This window comes from Carassius gibelio, chromosome B9 (genome assembly GCF_023724105.1).
Source record: "Carassius gibelio isolate Cgi1373 ecotype wild population from Czech Republic chromosome B9, carGib1.2-hapl.c, whole genome shotgun sequence".
Classification (NCBI taxonomy): domain Eukaryota; kingdom Metazoa; phylum Chordata; class Actinopteri; order Cypriniformes; family Cyprinidae; genus Carassius; species Carassius gibelio.
This window is the reverse complement of record NC_068404.1, coordinates 263005-282999: the sequence shown is the minus strand read 5'-3', so window position 1 is coordinate 282999 and position 19995 is coordinate 263005. Positions and strand designations below refer to the sequence as shown.

Below are 19995 nucleotides of genomic sequence, written 5' to 3'. Positions count from 1 at the left end.
GTGGGGCTAAATAGTCAGTGATGTAGAATCGGTGGGTGGGGCTACACAGGCAGTGATGTAGAATCGGTGGGTGGGGCTACACAGGCAGTGATGTAGAATCGGTGGGTGGGGCTACACAGCCAGTGATGTAGAATCGGTGGGTGGGGCTACACAGCCAGTGATGTAGAATCGGTGGGTGGGGCTACACAGGCAGTGATGTAGAATCGGTGGGTGGGGCTACACAGGCAGTGATGTAGAATCGGTGGGTGGGGCTAAATAGTCAGTGATGTAGAATCGGTGGGTGGGGCTAAATAGTCAGTGATGTAGAATCGGTGGGTGGGGCTAAATAGTGTTGTAGAATCGGTGGGTGGGGCTACACGGGCAGTGATGTAGAATCGGTGGGTGGGGCTACGCAGGCAGTGATGTAGAATCGGTGGGTGGGGCTACGCAGGCAGTGATGTAGAATCGGTGGGTGGGGCTACGCAGGCAGTGATGTAGAATCGGTGGGTGGGGCTACACGGGCAGTGATGTAGAATCGGTGGGTGGGGCTACGCAGGCAGTGATGTAGAATCGGTGGGTGGGGCTACGCAGGCAGTGATGTAGAATCGGTGGGTGGGGCTACGCAGGCAGTGATGTAGAATCGGTGGGTGGGGCTACACGGGCAGTGATGTAGAATCGGTGGGTGGGGCTACGCAGGCAGTGATGTAGAATCGGTGGGTGGGGCTACGCGGGCAGTGATGTAGAATCGGTGGGTGGGGCTACGCAGGCAGTGATGTAGAATCGGTGGGTGGGGCTACGCAGGCAGTGATGTAGAATCGGTGGGTGGGGCTACGCAGGCAGTGATGCAGAATCGGTGGGTGGGGCTACGCAGGCAGTGATGTAGAATCGGTGGGTGGGGCTACGCAGGCAGTGATGCAGAATCGGTGGGTGGGGCTACGCAGGCAGTGATGTAGAATCGGTGGGTGGGGCTACGCAGGCAGTGATGCAGAATCGGTGGGTGGGGCTACGCAGGCAGTGATGTAGAATCGGTGGGTGGGGCTACGCAGGCAGTGATGCAGAATCGGTGGGTGGGGCTACGCAGGCAGTGTTGTAGAATCGGTGGGTGGGGCTACACAGGCAGTGTTGTAGAATCTGTGGGTTTAATATAAGCTGTTTTAGACTAACAAGAATGTTACAGAATGTTGTTTTACTAAAATGACCTTTTATATGTCAAAAGATCAAGGTAATTTGGGTTTTTCAGTTCATGACCCCTTGAAAGGTGTGTAACTGTGTGTGTGACAGCTCCATCGTGAACGTGCCGGGCGAGTCGACTCTGCGGCGAGACTTCATCCGTCTGCAGCAGGAGAATAAGGAGCGCTCGGAGGCTCTGAGACGCCAGCAGCTCCTCCAGGAACAGCAGCTCCGCGAGCAGGAGGAGTACAAGCGTCAGCTGCTGGCCGAGCGACAGAAGCGCATCGAGCAGCAGAAGGAGCAGAGGAGGCGTCTGGAGGAGGTGTGTGACCATACACACTCATCCTGCTGTTAGGAACTACTGTATACACCACTACAATACACTGCTGAACTCACAGAACATGTCTCATCTGATCCTGCACCAACACATGCTCAGTATGCCATAGCAAAGGATAGGTCAGACAGAGATCTGCGACTGTGTCCTAACGACACGCCATGAAAGCTATCTTTTCCATGTTAATTTGAGTTTTTGTCCTAACTAGAAGCATCGTCACAGCTAGAACAACAACATGCAAACTAGATGACAGTAGTAGATCATTTCGGGTGATTTATGTGCTTTATTCAAAGTTAAACGCCTCTAATATGGGTTTAATTATAATTTTGTGTAACCTTATAGCCGTACTGAAAACAACATCAGATTAAACTCAGATCTTGAAAATAAATGTAAGCAAATGGATGCTAAAACTGGGAACTTGATGTGAACCAATGAGTGCAATCCACAACAAAGATCTTATCAGACACTTAGAATGTGCATTTAATAATGTTAAAAAGTTTCATATTTCTGAGTTAGATTATAAAATGATCCCTTTGGTTTAGTGCAGTGTGCTTCCAGAGAGGCTCCGCCCACACACACTTCTGATTGGTTCTGTGGCGTCTGGTGTGGACACACGGGTGGCTTGTGGCAGGAATTCTGTTGTGTGTGTTAGGACACAGTGTTAGTCTGTGCAATCCAAAAATCATCTTCAGAAAGTACAGGTCGCATAATTATAAAAATATTTCACAATGTGGTAGTCTTACACAGTCTGAACCTGACCTGAGCGTGCTATACTGCACCAGTGTGTGTAGTGTTGAACCGTGTGTTGGTCTTGTGTCCTGCAGCAACAGAGACGAGAGCGAGAGATGAGGAGGCAGCAGGAGCGAGAGCAGAGGAGGAGAGAGCAGGAGGAGAAGAGACGTCTGGAGGAGCTGGAGAGGAGACGCAAGGAGGAAGAGGAGCGCCGAAGAGCTGAGGAGGAGAAGAGGAGGGCTGACCGCGAGCAGGTGAAGCAGAGACAGTCACATAGCATGTCAGGCACTTCTCTTATTCATGTGACTCTTTCAGTGTAATCCGTTTAGCTGTCACAGTCACAGACTAGTGTTCAGACAAACACTGGCTTTAGTTCTTACCTTGAAGGAATCGCTCACACAAAAATGAACATGAGGTACTCATCCCTTTCATTCATCTTCAGAGCACAAATGAAAATAATCTGATGAATCCAGGAGATTTCTGAATTGTTGTAGAATTAATAAGATTAGTGTTGAACCGCTGGTATCACGTGTTTACACCTGGTCACGTCATGTGTTTCCTCTGGCTGTTTAAACCTCTTCCTCCCAGAATGTTGAAATAATAAACGTGTGAGAGCGTTTATAACACGCCTGGCGCGGATGAGCTAGCTGAGATCTGGAGATCTTCACCAGAGGCAGCGAGACTAACCTCTCCTCTCAGTGTTGCTCTCGTTAGCATGAACTCTGTTCATCAGAAATATCTCCATGTGTTTCTGAAGTTCGATGAAGGTCCTGTGGGTTTGGAAGGACACGAGGGTGACAGAGCTGTACGGTGTGTATTTTGTGGGAATATCTAAACACATAACGTTCAGACCGGGGCCAGTTTGCTTCGTTGTGGCCCTTACACATCTTCAGATAAATGAGCTGTGACGCTCGGTGGGGCTGACTAACTTTTGATTAGTAATACGCATTGCTAAGAACTTCATCTGAACAACTTTAAAGATGATTTTCTCAATATTTAGATTTTTTTTTTTTTTAGAGATTATGTATTCAGAGACTGGTCCAGGTCACGTGTGTGTGTGTGTGTGTGCGTACACTGGGTTTACGGAGGCGTGTGTGAGATGTCATTACTCGATGAAACCCGAGACGATAGATAGTTGTACGATCACATGTCAAATATGTGCAAATATGAGCTCTGTTTTACCCCACTGTCCTTCAGCCTGAGCGCTGGAGTGTGTGGGTCTGGAGCTCACCTGTGTGTGTGTGTGTGTGTGTGTGTGTGTGTGTGTGTGGCAGGAGTACATCCGCCGGCAGCTGGAGGAGGAGCAGAGGCACCTGGAGATCCTGCAGCAGCAGCTGCTTCACGAGCAGGCCATGTTACTGGTGAGAGACACACACACACACACACACACACACACACAGAGAGAGAGCTGCTTCAAGAGCAGGCCATGTTACTGGTGAGACACACACACACACACACACACACACACACAGACACACAGAGAGAGAGCTGCTTCACGAGCAGGCCATGTTACTGGTGAGACACACACACACACACACACACACACACACACACAGAGCTGCTTCACGAGCAGGCCATGTTACTGGTGAGAGACACACACACACACACACACACACACAGACACACACACAGAGAGAGAGCTGCTTCACGAGCAGGCCATGTTACTGGTGAGACACACACACACACACACACACACACACACACACACACACACAGAGAGAGAGCTGCTTCACGAGCAGGCCATGTTACTGGTGAGAGACACACACACACACACACACACACACACACACACACACACACAGAGAGAGCTGCTTCACGAGCAGGCCATGTTACTGGTGAGAGACACACACACACACACACACACACACAGAGAGCTGCTTCACGAGCAGGCCATGTTACTGGTGAGACACACACACACACACACACACACACACACACAGAGAGAGAGAGAGCTGCTTCACGAGCAGGCCATGCTACTGGTGAGAGACACACACACACACACACACACACACACACAGAGCTGCTTCACGAGCAGGCCATGTTACTGGTGAGAGACACACACACACACACACACACACACACAGAGAGAGAGCTGCTTCACGAGCAGGCCATGCTACTGGTGAGACACACACACACACACACACACACACACACACACACACACACACACACACACACACACAAACACACACACACACACAGAGCTGCTTCACGAGCAGGCCATGTTACTGGTGAGACACACACACACACACACACACACACAGAGCTCGTGTCTGACACTCACTGCAGAACAAATGAAGCCTCATATGATTTATTTTGGGTTAAAGCAGTATTCTGTCTGAGGATGTCATGTATATCATACATGTTCGTCCACTAGGGGATACATTTGAGTCTTATTTTAGACTCTCTTTGTGTTTCAGTGGAATGGTTTATGGTGACAAATCTTATTTTGACACATATTTTGGGAAAATGCTTTGAAATTAAAAAAAAAATCAGCGGTACACTGTGGGCAAATTCACTACCCTTCTGTTATGTTCGTGGATGAAAACATCCACTAAATTAAACTGCTGTAAAAATGTATCAGATAAATATTGTTTCTAAATTTCTTTGCATAAATCTATCAACCTCAGTCCTGATCAAAACTACCAGATTTAAAAAAATCCAAGATTTTAACTCTTTAATTACCAAGTTTATAAATGATGTCACTGATTTGGGGGGAAAACACACACAAAATGACTTATTTTCAATTTAAAAGTGATTATGTACTGGATATTTTTTTACCTTTTATCACAATCTTGGGCATGTCAAAGATTAGTAACAAGATTGGCTTTGATGCATTTTTAGTTTTTGTGCAGCATTAGATTTACATTTTTTCTCCCTCATTTACTGTTTGTGGCTGTTTTTGCCCCATTGACTTCCATTTTTTGATTGCAAAGCCATGACACCATAAAAATATCCAGTCCACTATCACTTTTTATATTGAAAATAAGTCTTTTTGTTTAGTTTAGTTTTGTACATTTATGAAATCAGCAATAAACAAAAAAACTACCAAATGTTTTTTTATTTTATTTTTTTTAAGTTTGGTAGTTTTGATCAGGACTGAGGTTGATTAATAGATTTATGCAAACATAAAGAAAAAAAAAAGATTTCTCTGATACAGTTTTACAGCGGTTTAATTAGGTGGATGTTTTCATCATAAAGAAAGGGTAGTGAGTTTGAACAATGCACAAGAGTTAAGAAGCACACAGGGTTGCTAACCCTTTACTAACATTAATAGAGAACTTGTGAACGTGACTGTAGAAAGTTACCAGTTTCTGAACAGTGAAACAGCTTAGTTCTTAGTAAAGGGTATAGTCTTAGTATAGTTCAGCCAAAAATTAAACTCTGCTGTTAATGTACTCATCCTCAGGCCATTTGAGATGCAGGTGAAATTAGTCATTTTTCTACAGTAGTGAAATTATATATTTTTTTTAGCTTTGTGATTCATAGAGTGCAGAAAGAAGTTGACCTCTTTACTAGAAACAGCTGGATGACAGTATGTCTGGCTCTGGTTATTGAGGTGTGTGTGTGTGTGTGTGTGCAGGTGGACGAGCGTCACCGCAGGAGTGTGCAGGGCTCTCCTCAGACCGCAGCAGTCCTGCAGAAGCAGCCTCCAGCTGTCCCTCCGCGAGCAACAGAGCCCTTCTCCAACGGCAGCAGCAGCAGTGACCCGCAGGTGAGCCCTTTACACACACACTCAGGTAAAGAAGTGGAACCATGTCAGTGTTGTTTGAATTGGAGGTCTTCATCAAGTCATCTTCCAGGATCCTGATGCTCCTAATATTGATCAGAGATCTCAAATGATCTTTATTTGTGTTTCTCTTCTGGACGACTGCTGCTTCTCCCAATAAAGTACATTACTGTGAGAAATGTCTATAATAGGGCTGCTACTTTTAGTTTGAAAATCGATTGCACAATCGATCGGACCAACCCAAAAAAATGTTTCGAAAATGAAAATAGAGAATCGATTTTAAGCAAATATGTACACTATTAATTTTAAAATAATTAAACAATTAAAAAATATAGATGTAGCAAAACTCACAAACAAGCATCTCTTAATCCAGATCTGTCTGAATGTTCTTCAAACATTAAAAGAGAAGACTCAATCACTCGCTGCTCTTCATTAAACTACTCTTTATTTGCATCTTTGTTCTTATTCTTAAAGACAGACCAATGTTGTTTTCGTCAACGATGACAATAACAAAATGATTTCGTTGACGCACCTTTTTTTTAAGACGATAACGTGACGATGACTAGCTAAAAATGAATTAATGTGACTAAAACATGACGAGACGTTTTTGAGTTTTCGTTGACGAGATGAAACGAAACAAAAATGATTAGAAGTCTGACGTTCACAATGCCTGTCATTTCTGGCTGTTTTGGAGAAGCACCTGGCTGCAGATCGAGGCGGGCTGCACGTACTTTTAAATGTGCACTTGAGCAGCGCAGCACACTGTGACTCCATGTTCCTTTGAGCACATCATTCTGCACCAGCGATGTGCATACGCGCTTTGTGCGCTCTGTTTTGAAGCGTTTCATATTATCATGGTTTTGCGCACTGAAAGATTATTAAAAGCCTATATTTTTATACCTATCCTACACAATACATTTAAAATTAGCATAATTTAATTGTATATTATTTGTGTGTAGTGTAGTCTATATAAATACATGCACTTCTTAGCTCTTGACATTCATATATAAATATAAAATTGTGATATTTGCTGCGGGGTGAGGGCTTCGATAACTCTCTCTTTTTTGACCATACTTGTGTTTGTGTCACTTTTATTAGACAGGGTTGTATGGTGTTTGTGTTTACAAATAATATGCATCTTGTTGTTGCACTGGCAGACAAGTTGAAGCACAAGTTGTAGAGATAGTACATCACATGCGATACGGTCGGTGTTCGCTCGGTGTTTAATGACGGTCCCCACTACATCACGGGCGAGACGGTCGGTGTTCGCTCGGTGTTTGGTCAGTGTTTAATGACGATCCACACTATATTATGAGCGAAACGCTGGTGTTCACTGAGTGTTGTGTAACGGAGAGTGCTGCTGTTTGGCAGGATCTGACGGCGCTGGCCAAGGAGCTGCGTGCCGTGGAGGACGTGCGGCCACAGCACAAAGCCACGGACTACTCGTCCTCCAGCGAGGACTCGGGCACCACTGATGACGAGGACGACGAGGAGGTGGACCAGGAGGCCGGAGAGGACTCGACGTCTGGCCCTGAGGACTCCCGCGCCAGGTGAGCACTGCTTCTGGTGTTCGTCAGGTTAAACACATCCACATCCCACTGCAAACACGTCAGATGTGCTTCAGACACCGTCATCAGGGATGAAGGAGCCCTTCTTTAGCCAGTGTCACCATCTTAGCCATGACTACACCTAGTAACACATTTAGACATTAACAACATTTATTTGGCAACTTTTGATAAGGGATGCAGACAATAAAAAGGCAAACATTTTCCATCCAAATTGCACCAAAAGAGGAAACCATGGATGTCTCGCAGTACACACATCACATGAACGGAGTTAGCTGCTGTCTGAAACTCTTCAGTTCCATCATGATTGAATAATTGTTAGTAGCTTGTACCTGCGATTGTTGATCAGTTAGTACGCTGTAATGGAAAAGATACTAGTAATCTTCCAGAACATTATCCATTATCTCCCTGTAACATGAAAACACAATGCGTAATTTAAAATGCAGGTAAATAACCAACACGGAAAATAATTTCATATTAACATACAGACATTTGTTGGAGTGTAGCACACTAACACACTGCTGATACACTGCTTAAAGCCTAACTGATGAAAATGTGTAGTATCACTAGTCTACTAGCTCTTAAAAAACTTAAATCGTAATCATTCAAAGTGTGTAAGTGTTCAAAAAACATTTATATCTAATATTATATTATGCATCTTATTTTACAAACAAATCTAAATGAACTTATATATGAAATATTTCTTGCTTAGATTTGATGTTGTGACACTTTATCACACAGTGACATCACAACCTCATTTAGCAGCTATTAGCACCCAATCGGCCTTTCTTCATCACCTCTCTCTGAGGATGAGTGTAACTGCTGAAAGACAGAGCATCAGTGCGGAGCACACTTGTGTACATCAAACTGACACCAAGCCGTTCAGAACCTAAAATTAATGTCAATTCAAAACATAAACACTTAATATAAAGATAAAATATAAAGACTTTCATGTTTTGAAATGAAGGAAATACTCTGCGATTGGCTTTTTGTCCCTCTGTATTAAACTGTGCATATATGCTGCTGTTTTGTTTATAATTGTTTAAGCAACATAATTGATTATATTTTTAATGAACATTATGCACTTTTTTTCACAGATAGCCATGTTATTTTATTGCTTTTAATAAAGGTGCATTAGTAATATTTTGCTCAATGGCCTCAGCCGTTTTGACAGCGATGTGCTGCAGATGTGTGACCTTCATCAGGCCGCACTGATCACATTCAAGATGTAGAGGAAGAAAAAGCCTTCGTGAGCGTCTTGTGCAGTAAACCTTAGTGAATGAGCTCAGATCATTATTCTGTGATTGACAGCTTGTCCAGGCTTAGTAATGGAGAGACGGTAGCAGCCAAGACCATGGTTGTCCAAGACAGCGAGGCCTCGTCTACGCCGTGCAAAGACAGCACGCTGGTCATGAGACAGGTGACACACACACACACCAGGCTCCTGCTGGACACGTTATAGTAGGTGTCTTTACCTGCGGGTGAGTGAGTTTGATCAGACACACCTGCACACACTCGTCAGTGTCCACAGAACTGCTACAGCTGTAGTCAGTGGAAGGACAGCAGCTCTCTGGGCTGAACCTCTGCTGTACTCTTACTGTGATCATACGTGTCTGATTAATGTACTGGCATGTGATTGCATCTGTGGAGTGTGTATCCAGGCTCAGAACAGCCGTACACTCCAGAAGGACTCTTGTAGGTAAAGACACCTAATATAAAATGATGCTGTGATTACTGATCGTGGGACGGAAGGGTTTTCTCATCTCATCTCATCTCATTAAACAGCAGAACTATAATGTAGTGCCATAGTGTTCACATACAGTATAAAAACACAACTTTAACATTGTTATTCTTTCCATTCTGTTTGGCCATTTTTACTGTTCTTTTATTTCAGAATTCTTTCATTGTCCTTGTGTTCTGTGATTTATGAATGTTTTATGTATTTCTGTTCAGATGATAGTAGAATGTTATTGTTTATTGTAAAAACCAAAGAAACAGCAGTTTACTGCAGCGATCGGAGTGATGCACATGCCTGGACCCAGACGCTTGTCTTTCTCAGTTCCAGAGAGCAGGTCCAGTGCTGGTGCTGGGCTCAGGCTGGAGTCCCAGTGCTGTAGAGACTGGGCCGAGGAGCTGCATTAGGGGTCTGCCTGACCTGCTCCAGCAGTCGTCCTCGGCCCCCTGCAGCCCTGCCCTGTCCCCCCTCAGTCCCTCGGACAGAGTCCCCAGCCTAGCAGAGGTACACCGCTCAGTAGAGACACAGTCTAGTGATGGTGGGAGGTCTTGGCTGTCTCTTCACCGTGATACTAATCCTCTTATCAGACTTCTAACAGCTTCTTCTGATTAACCAGCTTCATTAACTGGGGAATAACACTAACAGATGAGCCAGTCAGATGTGATAGCACATGCTCAAGCAGACATGTTTACTGAAAGATATAGGCTCATGTGACTGACTGTGCGTTCACACCGCCGGCGTCTAGAGCATCAAACATCGCTCTTGCCGCTCTGCTCACGACGCTGCAGAAAGATTTGTGAGCGCTCAGACGCTCTGACGTAGATCGAATGCTTATTTTGTATTTAAAGCGGCCGCAAAGCAAACAAGCTTGTTGATCTGGTGCAGACTAACCACAAGGAGTTAAATATTGTTGTGGACGAAATATTAGGATCCTTTACTTAAAATTAACAATCTCAGACACCTTGGTCCACGTATCACTTTTAATTTATTTGTTATGTCCCTGTACGCAAACAGGGACACATCATAGATTATTGCAAACGCGAAAACAGCAATAATCAACTTCATTGTGCTTGGGAACTAATGTAGTCGGAGCTGCATTCTCTTGAATCCTCTCAAGCGGTGGACTTCTACGTTCCGATTGGTTGCTGCCCAACCGCGTCATAGCTAATTACCATAAAGTTGCCTTGATTTCAACTCCCCTCGACGCTCTCAACGGCCAAGTCGCACCGTGCCGCCCCTCGCCGCTGCTCGACGCCGGCTTACATTGAAAATGAATGACTTCCGGCCGCTTTGACGCTCTCGACGCCGGCGGTGTGAACGCACAGTGATGCACACATCTAGCAATGTTAGTTAGAAGCAGCTAGCTAGTTCAGTTGATAGCCTGAACACAGTAGCATTTGCCGGTTTCAGTTCGAGGTTAACTTCCTGCTCGTCAGGATTAGCTCCAGCAAGTGGACTATCTCATACACAGTACAGGACATGTGTCTGCTGTCGGTATGCATTATAATGGATCTGCTTTTGATGCTACACAATGTGCTGCTGCTCCGCTCCGGTGTAGACATGATGAACTGAACACAAACAACACCGGGTCTAAGTATCTTAAAGTAATCTGAATCTGTGTGCAGCTGCCATGAGCTTTAGATAGCTGTTAAACTGAGAATCATATCTCTTCAAATCCCTTCGCAGACACTGAACTGAGAAGAGGAGAGATCATCACATAGATCTGAGTTGATAGTATTCTAGTAACAGTGTCAAAAAGGTGTTTATTTTTATTTATTTATTTTTTTTACTGAGGTCACTTGCTTGGCTCACATAGTGCGATTTTGGTCCTGATTTGGTCATCTGAATTAAGTAAGATGACAGCAGACGAGTGCTGCTTACACTCTTCTTCTTAAACACCCAAAGGTATTGCTGCCATTTACATAGTTTTAATGATAGCCAGCATTACAGCTCTGCGTGTAGTGCAGCTCGGAGTCACATGTGCAAGTTGATAAGGTAAAACTCTGGACAAGTTTTCTTGCACACACCCGTTTTAAACGCGTCTTGACTGATTCCCAAGTTGTTGACCTGGTTACTTGCTTTAAGTGATAGAGGGTCAAGATGTGGAGCGATGACCTCTGTCCTATCTTTGTTCAGCTGTAGAAAGTTCTGTGACATCCACAATATTATGCTGTCTATGCAGTCCAGTAGGGCTTAGCTGAAGGAAGCATGTATAGGTTAAATGATAGAGGACCCAAAATTGAGCCTTGAGGAACACCACAAGATATAGCATTACGGTATTTGGTGTTGTGATATATCATGATAATGAACATGGACGATATTTTTATCATGGCCACTTACAAATACAGAGTATAATAATTTATTGCAAATTAAACAGAATTTATAATGTATTTTAGAATACTTTTCCCATCCCCTGGTCACGATGCACAACACTGCTGTATGCTGGTCAAATCTCATCTGATGTAGATAAGCGCGGATGAGAAGTGCATTCACTCTCTGACAGCAGGTGGCGCTGAAGAGCTGAAATGCATTAACTAATGTTAACTAATGAGATCTTATTGTAAAGTGATATCCATTGGTCCTTATAATTCTGGTGCACTTTTATCTGTGTAAAAACATTTTGTGTATTTCTTTATTTAAATGTTCAGTTATTTTTGTTATTAGGAAAAAAAGTTATCAAACCTGTTATACTTTATTTTGACAATACTTTTTTTGCAACTAAATTTCAATATTGTGATAACATATACATGAAAATATCCCTAATATATATAATATATACACACACACAAGGCCTAAAACTAACTTTTTGCCACAACAGATGTCTATAAACTTACTTTCTCATGAGGAACATAGAAGAAGGCATTTTGAAGACTGTTGGTAACAAAGCTGTTTTGGTTAAAAATGACTTTCCTTGTAAGATCAAAAATCAGAGATGTGTCTCAAATAATCTTTTTTTATGTTTCATAGTTTATATTGGTCGTTGTAGCCTCAAACTTGTGTTCTCATTTAATACGTTCTCATTTTTCACAGCCAGATGTAATTTATAATTAATTAATTAGTCAACACATCATGTAATAAATTAGATTAAAAAAATAAAAAAGAAGTGTATTTGTTTCTTTTTTGATAAGTTATTTCAGTTATTACACAACATTTTCAAGGTAAAATTTTAGGTAAATTAATAAACTAATAAAGTTAAGCTTTGCTTATTGATTTAAAAACTATTGGCCGATTATTAGGTTGTCTTGCAGATTTTTTATTATTATTATTATTAATTATATTATTTTATTATGACTATTTCTGAACAGCTTTCTTGTGTTCTCTGTATCTTGTGTGGTTTGTGAGGCAAACATGAAATGAGGTAGTGTTTCTCCAGACGAGCTCATTCCTCACTGCGTGGTCTCTGATTACAGGACAGATTCAGATCTCTTCAATCCTAGAAAACACATGCTGTTCTCAGAAGGGTTTTCTTCTGCTTGCTTGCATCCATTTCTTTCCTTACCTTGTTTCTCAGAACTGTAATGATTGATGTTTTCATCATCTTTCTCCACCAACCACCATCAAGTCATTCAGCACGTTCTGTCCTCCGTGTGTTGAGCTGTAGCTGTTAGACTGTTAGTCCTAGTGTTTTTACAAGCATTATTATTGATGAGCTAGAGAATGCCTAACTGTTGAGTGTTATTCTGCTGTGTTCTCACAGACTCCCACCGTGCCGAAGCACAAGTCTTCCTCGTCGTTCACGCCCTTCATCGACCCGCGTCTCCTGCAGGTCTCTCCATCCACCGGCAGCGCACTCAATAATGCTGGTCAGTGTGAGGACACCACCGCTCCTCTAGTGATGCTGCGCTCACAACACAAACCAGACGAATCCGTGTGTGTGTGTGTGTGTGTGTGTGTGTGTGTGTGTGTGTGTGTGTGTGATGACACCAGAGCACCACCCCTCCACCGCTCCTCTAGTGATGCTGCGCTCACAACACAAACCAGACGAAACCGTGTGTGTGTGTGTGTGTGTCTGTGTGTGTGTGTGTGTGTGTGTGTGTGTGTGTGTGTGTGTGTGTGTGTGTGTGTCTGTGTGTGTGTGTGTGTGTGTGTGTGTGTGTGTGTGTGTCTGTGTGTGTGTCTGTGTGTGTGTGTGTGGTATTTAACATTATGCCACAAATGCTGTTGATTGAACCAAGAATATGACAGAGATTTGGATGATTTAATAATAATCAGGAATGGATTATCAAGTCAATCATTTGACCTTTTGTCAGATTGGTAAATGCTTCATGAGTGAATCTAACAGAACATATCAAACACTATAGAGCAGGGGTCTTTTTAAAAATCAATGCATATTTACACAAAACTTGAATCTCTTAAATAATCTATCAGTCGAAACTGTTATACACAGCTTTGTTAAAATGTGCTGGAAATGTTAAAAACTTTTACCAAGTTTTATAACAAAAGCCAACATAAATTAATCCATTATTTGTTTGTATTAACAGTGAAATAAAAACATTTAAAAAAATGATGACTAACAAAAAATATTCATAACATGTACTGACATGTACTATACATGTTCAAATACATTTTACCATTTTTTATTTAATTTTTTTTTTGTCAGAATGATAGACACAATTTTATCTGATCCATAAACATTTCTGCAGAAGCTAATGTGCATTCTTAAAATCTCCTGTTTTCCATCGCTTGGTTAAGATTCACAACAAAAATTTGGTCAGTTTTTCGCATTGGTCTGAACAAAACTATGGCAGAGCGACTGAATGAATTCACTGTAGATGCACAGTCTGACAGCAGGTGGCGCTCATGAACAGCAGAAGAGTGTTTCCTCTGTATCCTGCCATCAGAGCGTCTGAAGAACCATGAAATAATTCAATCACACAGTACATTCTTTCATATAATGTCCCTCAGCAGACTTCCTTCAGTCGTGTTTTCACACACAACCAAACTATACTCTGTGTGTTTTGTCTGCGTGAGACTCTAAAATATGAAACGGGATCATTAAAATAAGCTCATGGCTGATATGTCAAGTATGTCTTAGAGACCACAGCATTAATCTGCTCAATGTGATAAAGTCAAGAAGATTCTAGAGAAGATGAGATGTTTTTGAGGATGTGTCTGTATGAAGGTGTTGTCTGTGGTTCGGTCAGGTTACAGTAATGAAGCTCGACTGCAGGAGGCTCTGCGGCAGGACGCGTCTCGTAAGGGATCGGTGGTTAACGTCAACCCTGTCAACACACGGCCCCAGAACGACACGCCAGAGATACGCAAGTACAAGAAGAGGTTCAACTCCGAGATCCTGTGCGCTGCTCTCTGGGGTGAGTGACCGCTCACTATTCTGAGCGCTGACCAGTCTAACTGAGGATAAAAACCCCATCTAAGGAACAAACGCTCTGTGATATGGCAGCGCAAATGAGCTTTTATGTCTTACCTGTGCATTATGTTGATGCATTATGAGTTGATTACGAGTCAGTTCAGAGTGAAGTGATCTCCACAGGATTAGATCTGAGCAGTGAAAGAAGTGCTCTTCAGTACTACAGAAACACAGACTTAATTCTGCTGAGATCACAGAAGAATCCGTGTACTGTATGCATCTCAACAGAGATTCAGGCTCGTCATCGTCTCATGAAGCACAGAGAGATACAGATTTATTTCAATTTCTATTTATTTATAAAGCACAACTAAACTCTGACCAGTGTGCCGTACAAAGTAACCAACCACAAACAGAATTAAAGACAGAGAAAAGGTCACAAATAAAACTGCAAGACACAGGGCAGAACAAATGCAAATCACAAATAATAAGCCAGATTGAATCAAAACGTTTTTAACCTGGATTTAAAAATGTTGTGGTATAGTGATCTCGGATCATTTTTAACCAAATAAAAGTTAGGGACTGCAGCTCTAACTTAAGCCATGATTTGAGTGCATAAAGAAAAATATTGATAAATTATTGTGAGGATTACTACAGTTAGTAAACATTTAATAGACATACTTTTCTGTGAATTAATGATTAGTGCACGTGTTTGCCAAGAAGATGAAAGTTTAATCCAAATAAGTCCTTTGGCTCCCAGCTGAGTCCTGTAGTCTCTGGAGCTGATGCTGATGCTCGGAGAGCGAGTGTGTAGTGTCCTGATCTGTCTCTGGTGTGTGTGTGTGTGTGTGTGCAGGAGTGAATCTGCTGGTGGGCACGGAGAGCGGTCTCATGCTGCTGGACCGCAGCGGTCAGGGCAAGGTCTACCCTCTCATCAGCCGCAGACGCTTCCAGCAGATGGACGTTCTGGAGGGACTCAATGTGCTGGTGACCATATCAGGTAACGGCTGGACAGTGTGTCTGCGTCACACCGCTGCTGAGGGAGATCCTCTGTGTGACCGGCTCTCTCTCACAGAGACACACTCACACACACAGAGAGACACAGACAGACACTCACACACACAAACACACACACACACACAGAGACACAGACAGACACACACACACACACACACACACACACTGCAGTATCTCTATTTCCCTCTGTGTCTGTCTGTGGTCTCAGAGTCAGAGACAGAGACATTGTTCCGATGCTTTACTATAGCGCTGACACATGCTGTAGTTTATCATGTTTAGACACGGTGAAATATTCCATTACACACACACACACTCACACACACACACAGACACAGACACACACACACTCAAACAAGAAGCCGTCTTCAGATCCAGGTCACGCTGCTGAACAGCTGCTTTCTCTCAGATGTAGAAACATCAAGCTGAAGCCCGTTAGTTATCGAGACTGGCTTCAGAAACACTAGACATGTACAGAGATAACTCATTACACCGCTGATTCTTACTAAATTAACTTTCTATTGCTTTAATTTAAAAAAGGTTTCTAGTAGGGATGCACAATATATGATATATCTCTGAGAGTTCCTGTGGCTCAGTGGTAGTGTATTGTGTTAGCAGCACAAAGGGTTGTGGGTTCAAATCCCAGGAGAAACACACACTCAGAAAAATAAAAGTATAGCCTGAAGTCGCAAGTGTCTGCTAAATGTAAATATGCCGAAATTGTTCAGCTCATTTTGGCTGATACTGATATATCTCATGTTTGGAGACAACAGCAGACAACGGAGGTTTTCACAATCCGTTTGTAAAATATTACATTTGAGTGAATAAATCTGTTCACTATTTTATTGTGTCATGTTTATGATTGTTATTCATGTAAGCTGTAGTGCCTGTTGACTCTGTTGTGTCTGGACTGTACTGTACACACAACACAGAGCAAAGACGTGTAAACCAACCCAAAACAGCAGGAAGATGTGAGCCTGAAGAGGAGCGAGCGCTCATGGGATCCACAGCGATCTCATCAGCTCATACAGCAAGCACAAGAGCAAGAGCTATTCAGTTCTTCTCTTTCCTTTGTAGGGAAGAAGAATAAGTTGCGGGTGTACTATCTGTCCTGGCTGAGGAACAAGATCCTCCATAATGACCCTGAGGTGGAGAAGAAGCAGGGCTGGACCACCGTAGGAGACCTGGAGGGCTGTGTGCACTACAACGTCGGTGCGTCTTCATGTCCCATCACGGTCTTATTTCTGCTCCTTACTCAGGCGCTGGTCTGATCTGATCGTCTGTCGCTGTGTTTGCTCTGCAGTGAAGTACGAGAGGATCAAGTTCTTGGTTCTGGCTCTGAAGAACTCAGTGGAGGTGTACGCCTGGGCTCCCAAACCCTACCATAAGTTCATGGCTTTCAAGGTGAATGAGCTAAAGTGAGCATGAGTGATGTTCAGAGCTGGTCTCGCTCTTCACTGCACACTTCTGAGGACTCCACACTGACCAGTGAGCAAAGGAGCATCATTACTGACCACAAACAAACACTTTCCAGGTCTCCATTAAAAAATGATTCAGAGCAGTCAGTTTATAGGGATGGTTAAAGTACACACACTGTCTCCAGACATGAATTTCTTCTTCCAGACAAATTCAGTTGTAGTTTTCTAATAAAAATGGTCTTTGATCTTTCAAGCTGTTTGTTAACACTCAGCAAGTGATGCAATGTATCGGTCCAAAGGTTAAATAAAAGTGGCCATCAATAAAACAAAGTGTCTTGAACAAAGGCCTCCTGTAGCGAATCAATGCATTTTTTTAAGAAAAATAACCATAATTAAAAGGTAATAATCTCTTGAATCTAGCTTGCACTCTCAGTTTTGGGGGGATGATATAAGAGGTCAGCATTGCTCATGCACTGCTCAGAAGTGATGAACACCGAAACACAGCGGAGGGGTCAAAACAAAACAACGGTCATTCATACGAAACAAGGATTTGTAAAGAAGACTGTAGGAAGATATGGATTTAAGCCAAGAGGAGACTGGGCTTCCTTTGCTAAAGTAAGGAAACTTTGCTTCCTTTGCTCTTGTTAACAAGCTGACCTCATGCGTCATCAGCCCAGAGCTGCTTTGTGTACAACTGTTAGCACAAGCTAGAGGAAAGTGTTTATTACATTTTGAATATAGTTATTTTTCTTACAAAACACATCGATTTTTTTCCAGAGACCAGCACTGTTTGTTTCAGGAAGTTAGTGTGCAACGACTTTAACAGCAGCTACACAGAAGCACAATATCACCAGAATCACTTTCAGAGCGATTTTTCCAGCTGATAAATTGTAAAAACATTGACAGCTGGTCAGAGTTCAGCTGACTGTAAAGAGCCGAGCGCTTCAGGATGAACACATCTGCTCTGGACGCTAATGTAGTTCTGGTGCCTGGAGGGAATGGGCCTTCAGTGAAAGAATGAATAATGTGAGGTGTTTTCTCTTTGTGTGGCAGTCCTTTGGTGATCTGGTGCACAAGCCACTGCTGGTTGACCTCACGGTTGAAGAAGGCCAAAGGTTAAAGGTCATCTACGGGTCGTGCTCTGGCTTTCATGCAGTGGATGTGGACTCAGGAGCCGTCTACGACATCTATCTGCCGACTCACGTATGTAGTGATGGAGAAGAGCATTGAGCTTCTTCATCTGACCCTTCACCTTCTCTTTCTCCATTGCTTCTAGATCCAGAGCAGCATCCAGTCGCACGCCATCATCATCCTGCCCAACACGGACGGCATCGAGCTGCTGGTGTGCTACGAGGACGAGGGCGTGTATGTCAACACCTACGGCCGCATCACCAAAGACGTGGTGCTGCAGTGGGGCGAGATGCCCACCTCCGTCGGTGCGTTCCTGCAGTCATGTGTTATCATATACAGCTATAGAGTCCAGCTGAAGCTGTCTTTGAGTACTTGAGCTGCACTTCGTTACATGAAGTCACACACACACACACACACACACACATGCTCAGCTGCTGTAGGGTTGACCAGTGACCAGTCCAATGATTATCAAGGTTTTAAGATTCTTGAAAAGTAAGGTTCACATGATAGATTGGCTCAACACTGATACTATAATGAACAGGAAGCAGAAGTGAGTCCCAGCAGACGCTGTAAAGGAGACAGTTGAGCCTCGCCATTAACACCGTAAATCAGTGCTCAGTACCGCCACTTCCAAATATAGCTCTTGAGCGTACCGCCACCTCTCCATGCGCCCAGAACGTGCTTTTAGCTTACCAGTATGTTCATTTGAACATCTGTTTTAATAGAGGTTTTAATCCTTTGCCTGCGCTGCCGCTTTTCAGAGCGCCCTTCACAATGCAAGCTTCCTAATTCATCCCACCGAGAGCAGAAACTACATTACCCATACACCCTTGAGTTTTACAAGTGAAAAGCGCATGCGATACTTTTGCCACTATCAATAACTCAACGTGGCCGGAGAGGATGTGTGAAACGCGCACACTCGGCTCGGTAAAAATTCACAAACAGTGAACAACACTTAATATGCTCTCCTGGCTTCAGACTCTGAGTACTAAAACAACACGGTCAGAATCAGATGACTCACTGGCTGACACCCCAGCAAGCCTAAAATATATCGCTGCAGGTCAGACGCAAGCTAATGAAGTAATGCAGTAGCTGTTTCAGGTAGGGTGACCAGACGTCCCGAAAAATTCGGGACAGTCCCGAAATCTAAACTGTTGTCCTGAATCCTGAATTTGGCCCTAATTGTTGCAAAACTGTTGCTTCAACTTGTCTGCCAGTGCAACAACAAGATGCATATTATTTGTAAACACAAACACCATACAACCCTGTCTAATAAAAGTGACACAAACATTCAGGGATGCAAACACATGTATGGTCAAAAAAAGAGAGTTATCGAAGCCCTCATCCCGCAGCAAATATAACAATTTTATATTTATATATGGATGTCAAGAGCTGAGAAGTGTATGTATTTATATAGCCTACACTACACACAAATAATATACAATTAAATTATGCTAATTTTAAATGTATTGTGTAGGATAGGTATAAAAATATAGGCTTTTAATAATCTTTCAGTGCGCAAAACCATGATAATATGAAACGCTTCAAAACAGAGCGCACAAAGCGTGTATGCACATCGCGGGTGCAGAATGATGTGCTCAAAGCAACATGGAGTCACAGTGTGCTGCGCTGCTCAAGTGCGCATTTAAAAGTACGTGCAACCCCGCCCCAGGTGCAGCCCCGCCTCGATCTGCAGGCTGCAGCCGGGTGCTTCTCCAAAACAGCCAGAAATGACAGGCATTGTGAACGTCGGACTTATAATCATTTTTGTTCCGTCTCGTCTCGTCAACGAAAACTCGAAAACGTCTCGTCATGTTTTAGTCACATTAGAGCCATCTTTAGCCAGTCATCGGCGCGTTATCGTCATAAAAAAAGGTGAATC

At 43.2% G+C, this 19995-nt stretch overlaps 1 protein-coding gene across 2 annotated transcripts in view; it reads left to right on the top strand.

The window, feature by feature from the left end:
• Positions 1-19995, top strand: part of LOC127964383 (mitogen-activated protein kinase kinase kinase kinase 4) — a 49904-nt gene that overhangs the window by 23616 nt on the left and 6293 nt on the right. The window contains exons 12-25 of one of the 2 annotated variants that reach the window (XM_052564581.1): positions 1261-1471; positions 2308-2469; positions 3490-3576; positions 5799-5930; positions 7317-7495; positions 8822-8930; positions 9570-9749; positions 12943-13048; positions 14390-14557; positions 15407-15550; positions 16642-16776; positions 16868-16968; positions 18036-18185; positions 18259-18418. In XM_052564581.1, the coding sequence (XP_052420541.1) occupies positions 1261-1471; positions 2308-2469; positions 3490-3576; positions 5799-5930; positions 7317-7495; positions 8822-8930; positions 9570-9749; positions 12943-13048; positions 14390-14557; positions 15407-15550; positions 16642-16776; positions 16868-16968; positions 18036-18185; positions 18259-18418 (2024 nt within the window). The remainder of the gene's footprint in view (positions 1-1260; positions 1472-2307; positions 2470-3489; positions 3577-5798; positions 5931-7316; positions 7496-8821; positions 8931-9569; positions 9750-12942; positions 13049-14389; positions 14558-15406; positions 15551-16641; positions 16777-16867; positions 16969-18035; positions 18186-18258; positions 18419-19995) is intronic. The other variant, XM_052564583.1, reaches the window with a different exon arrangement.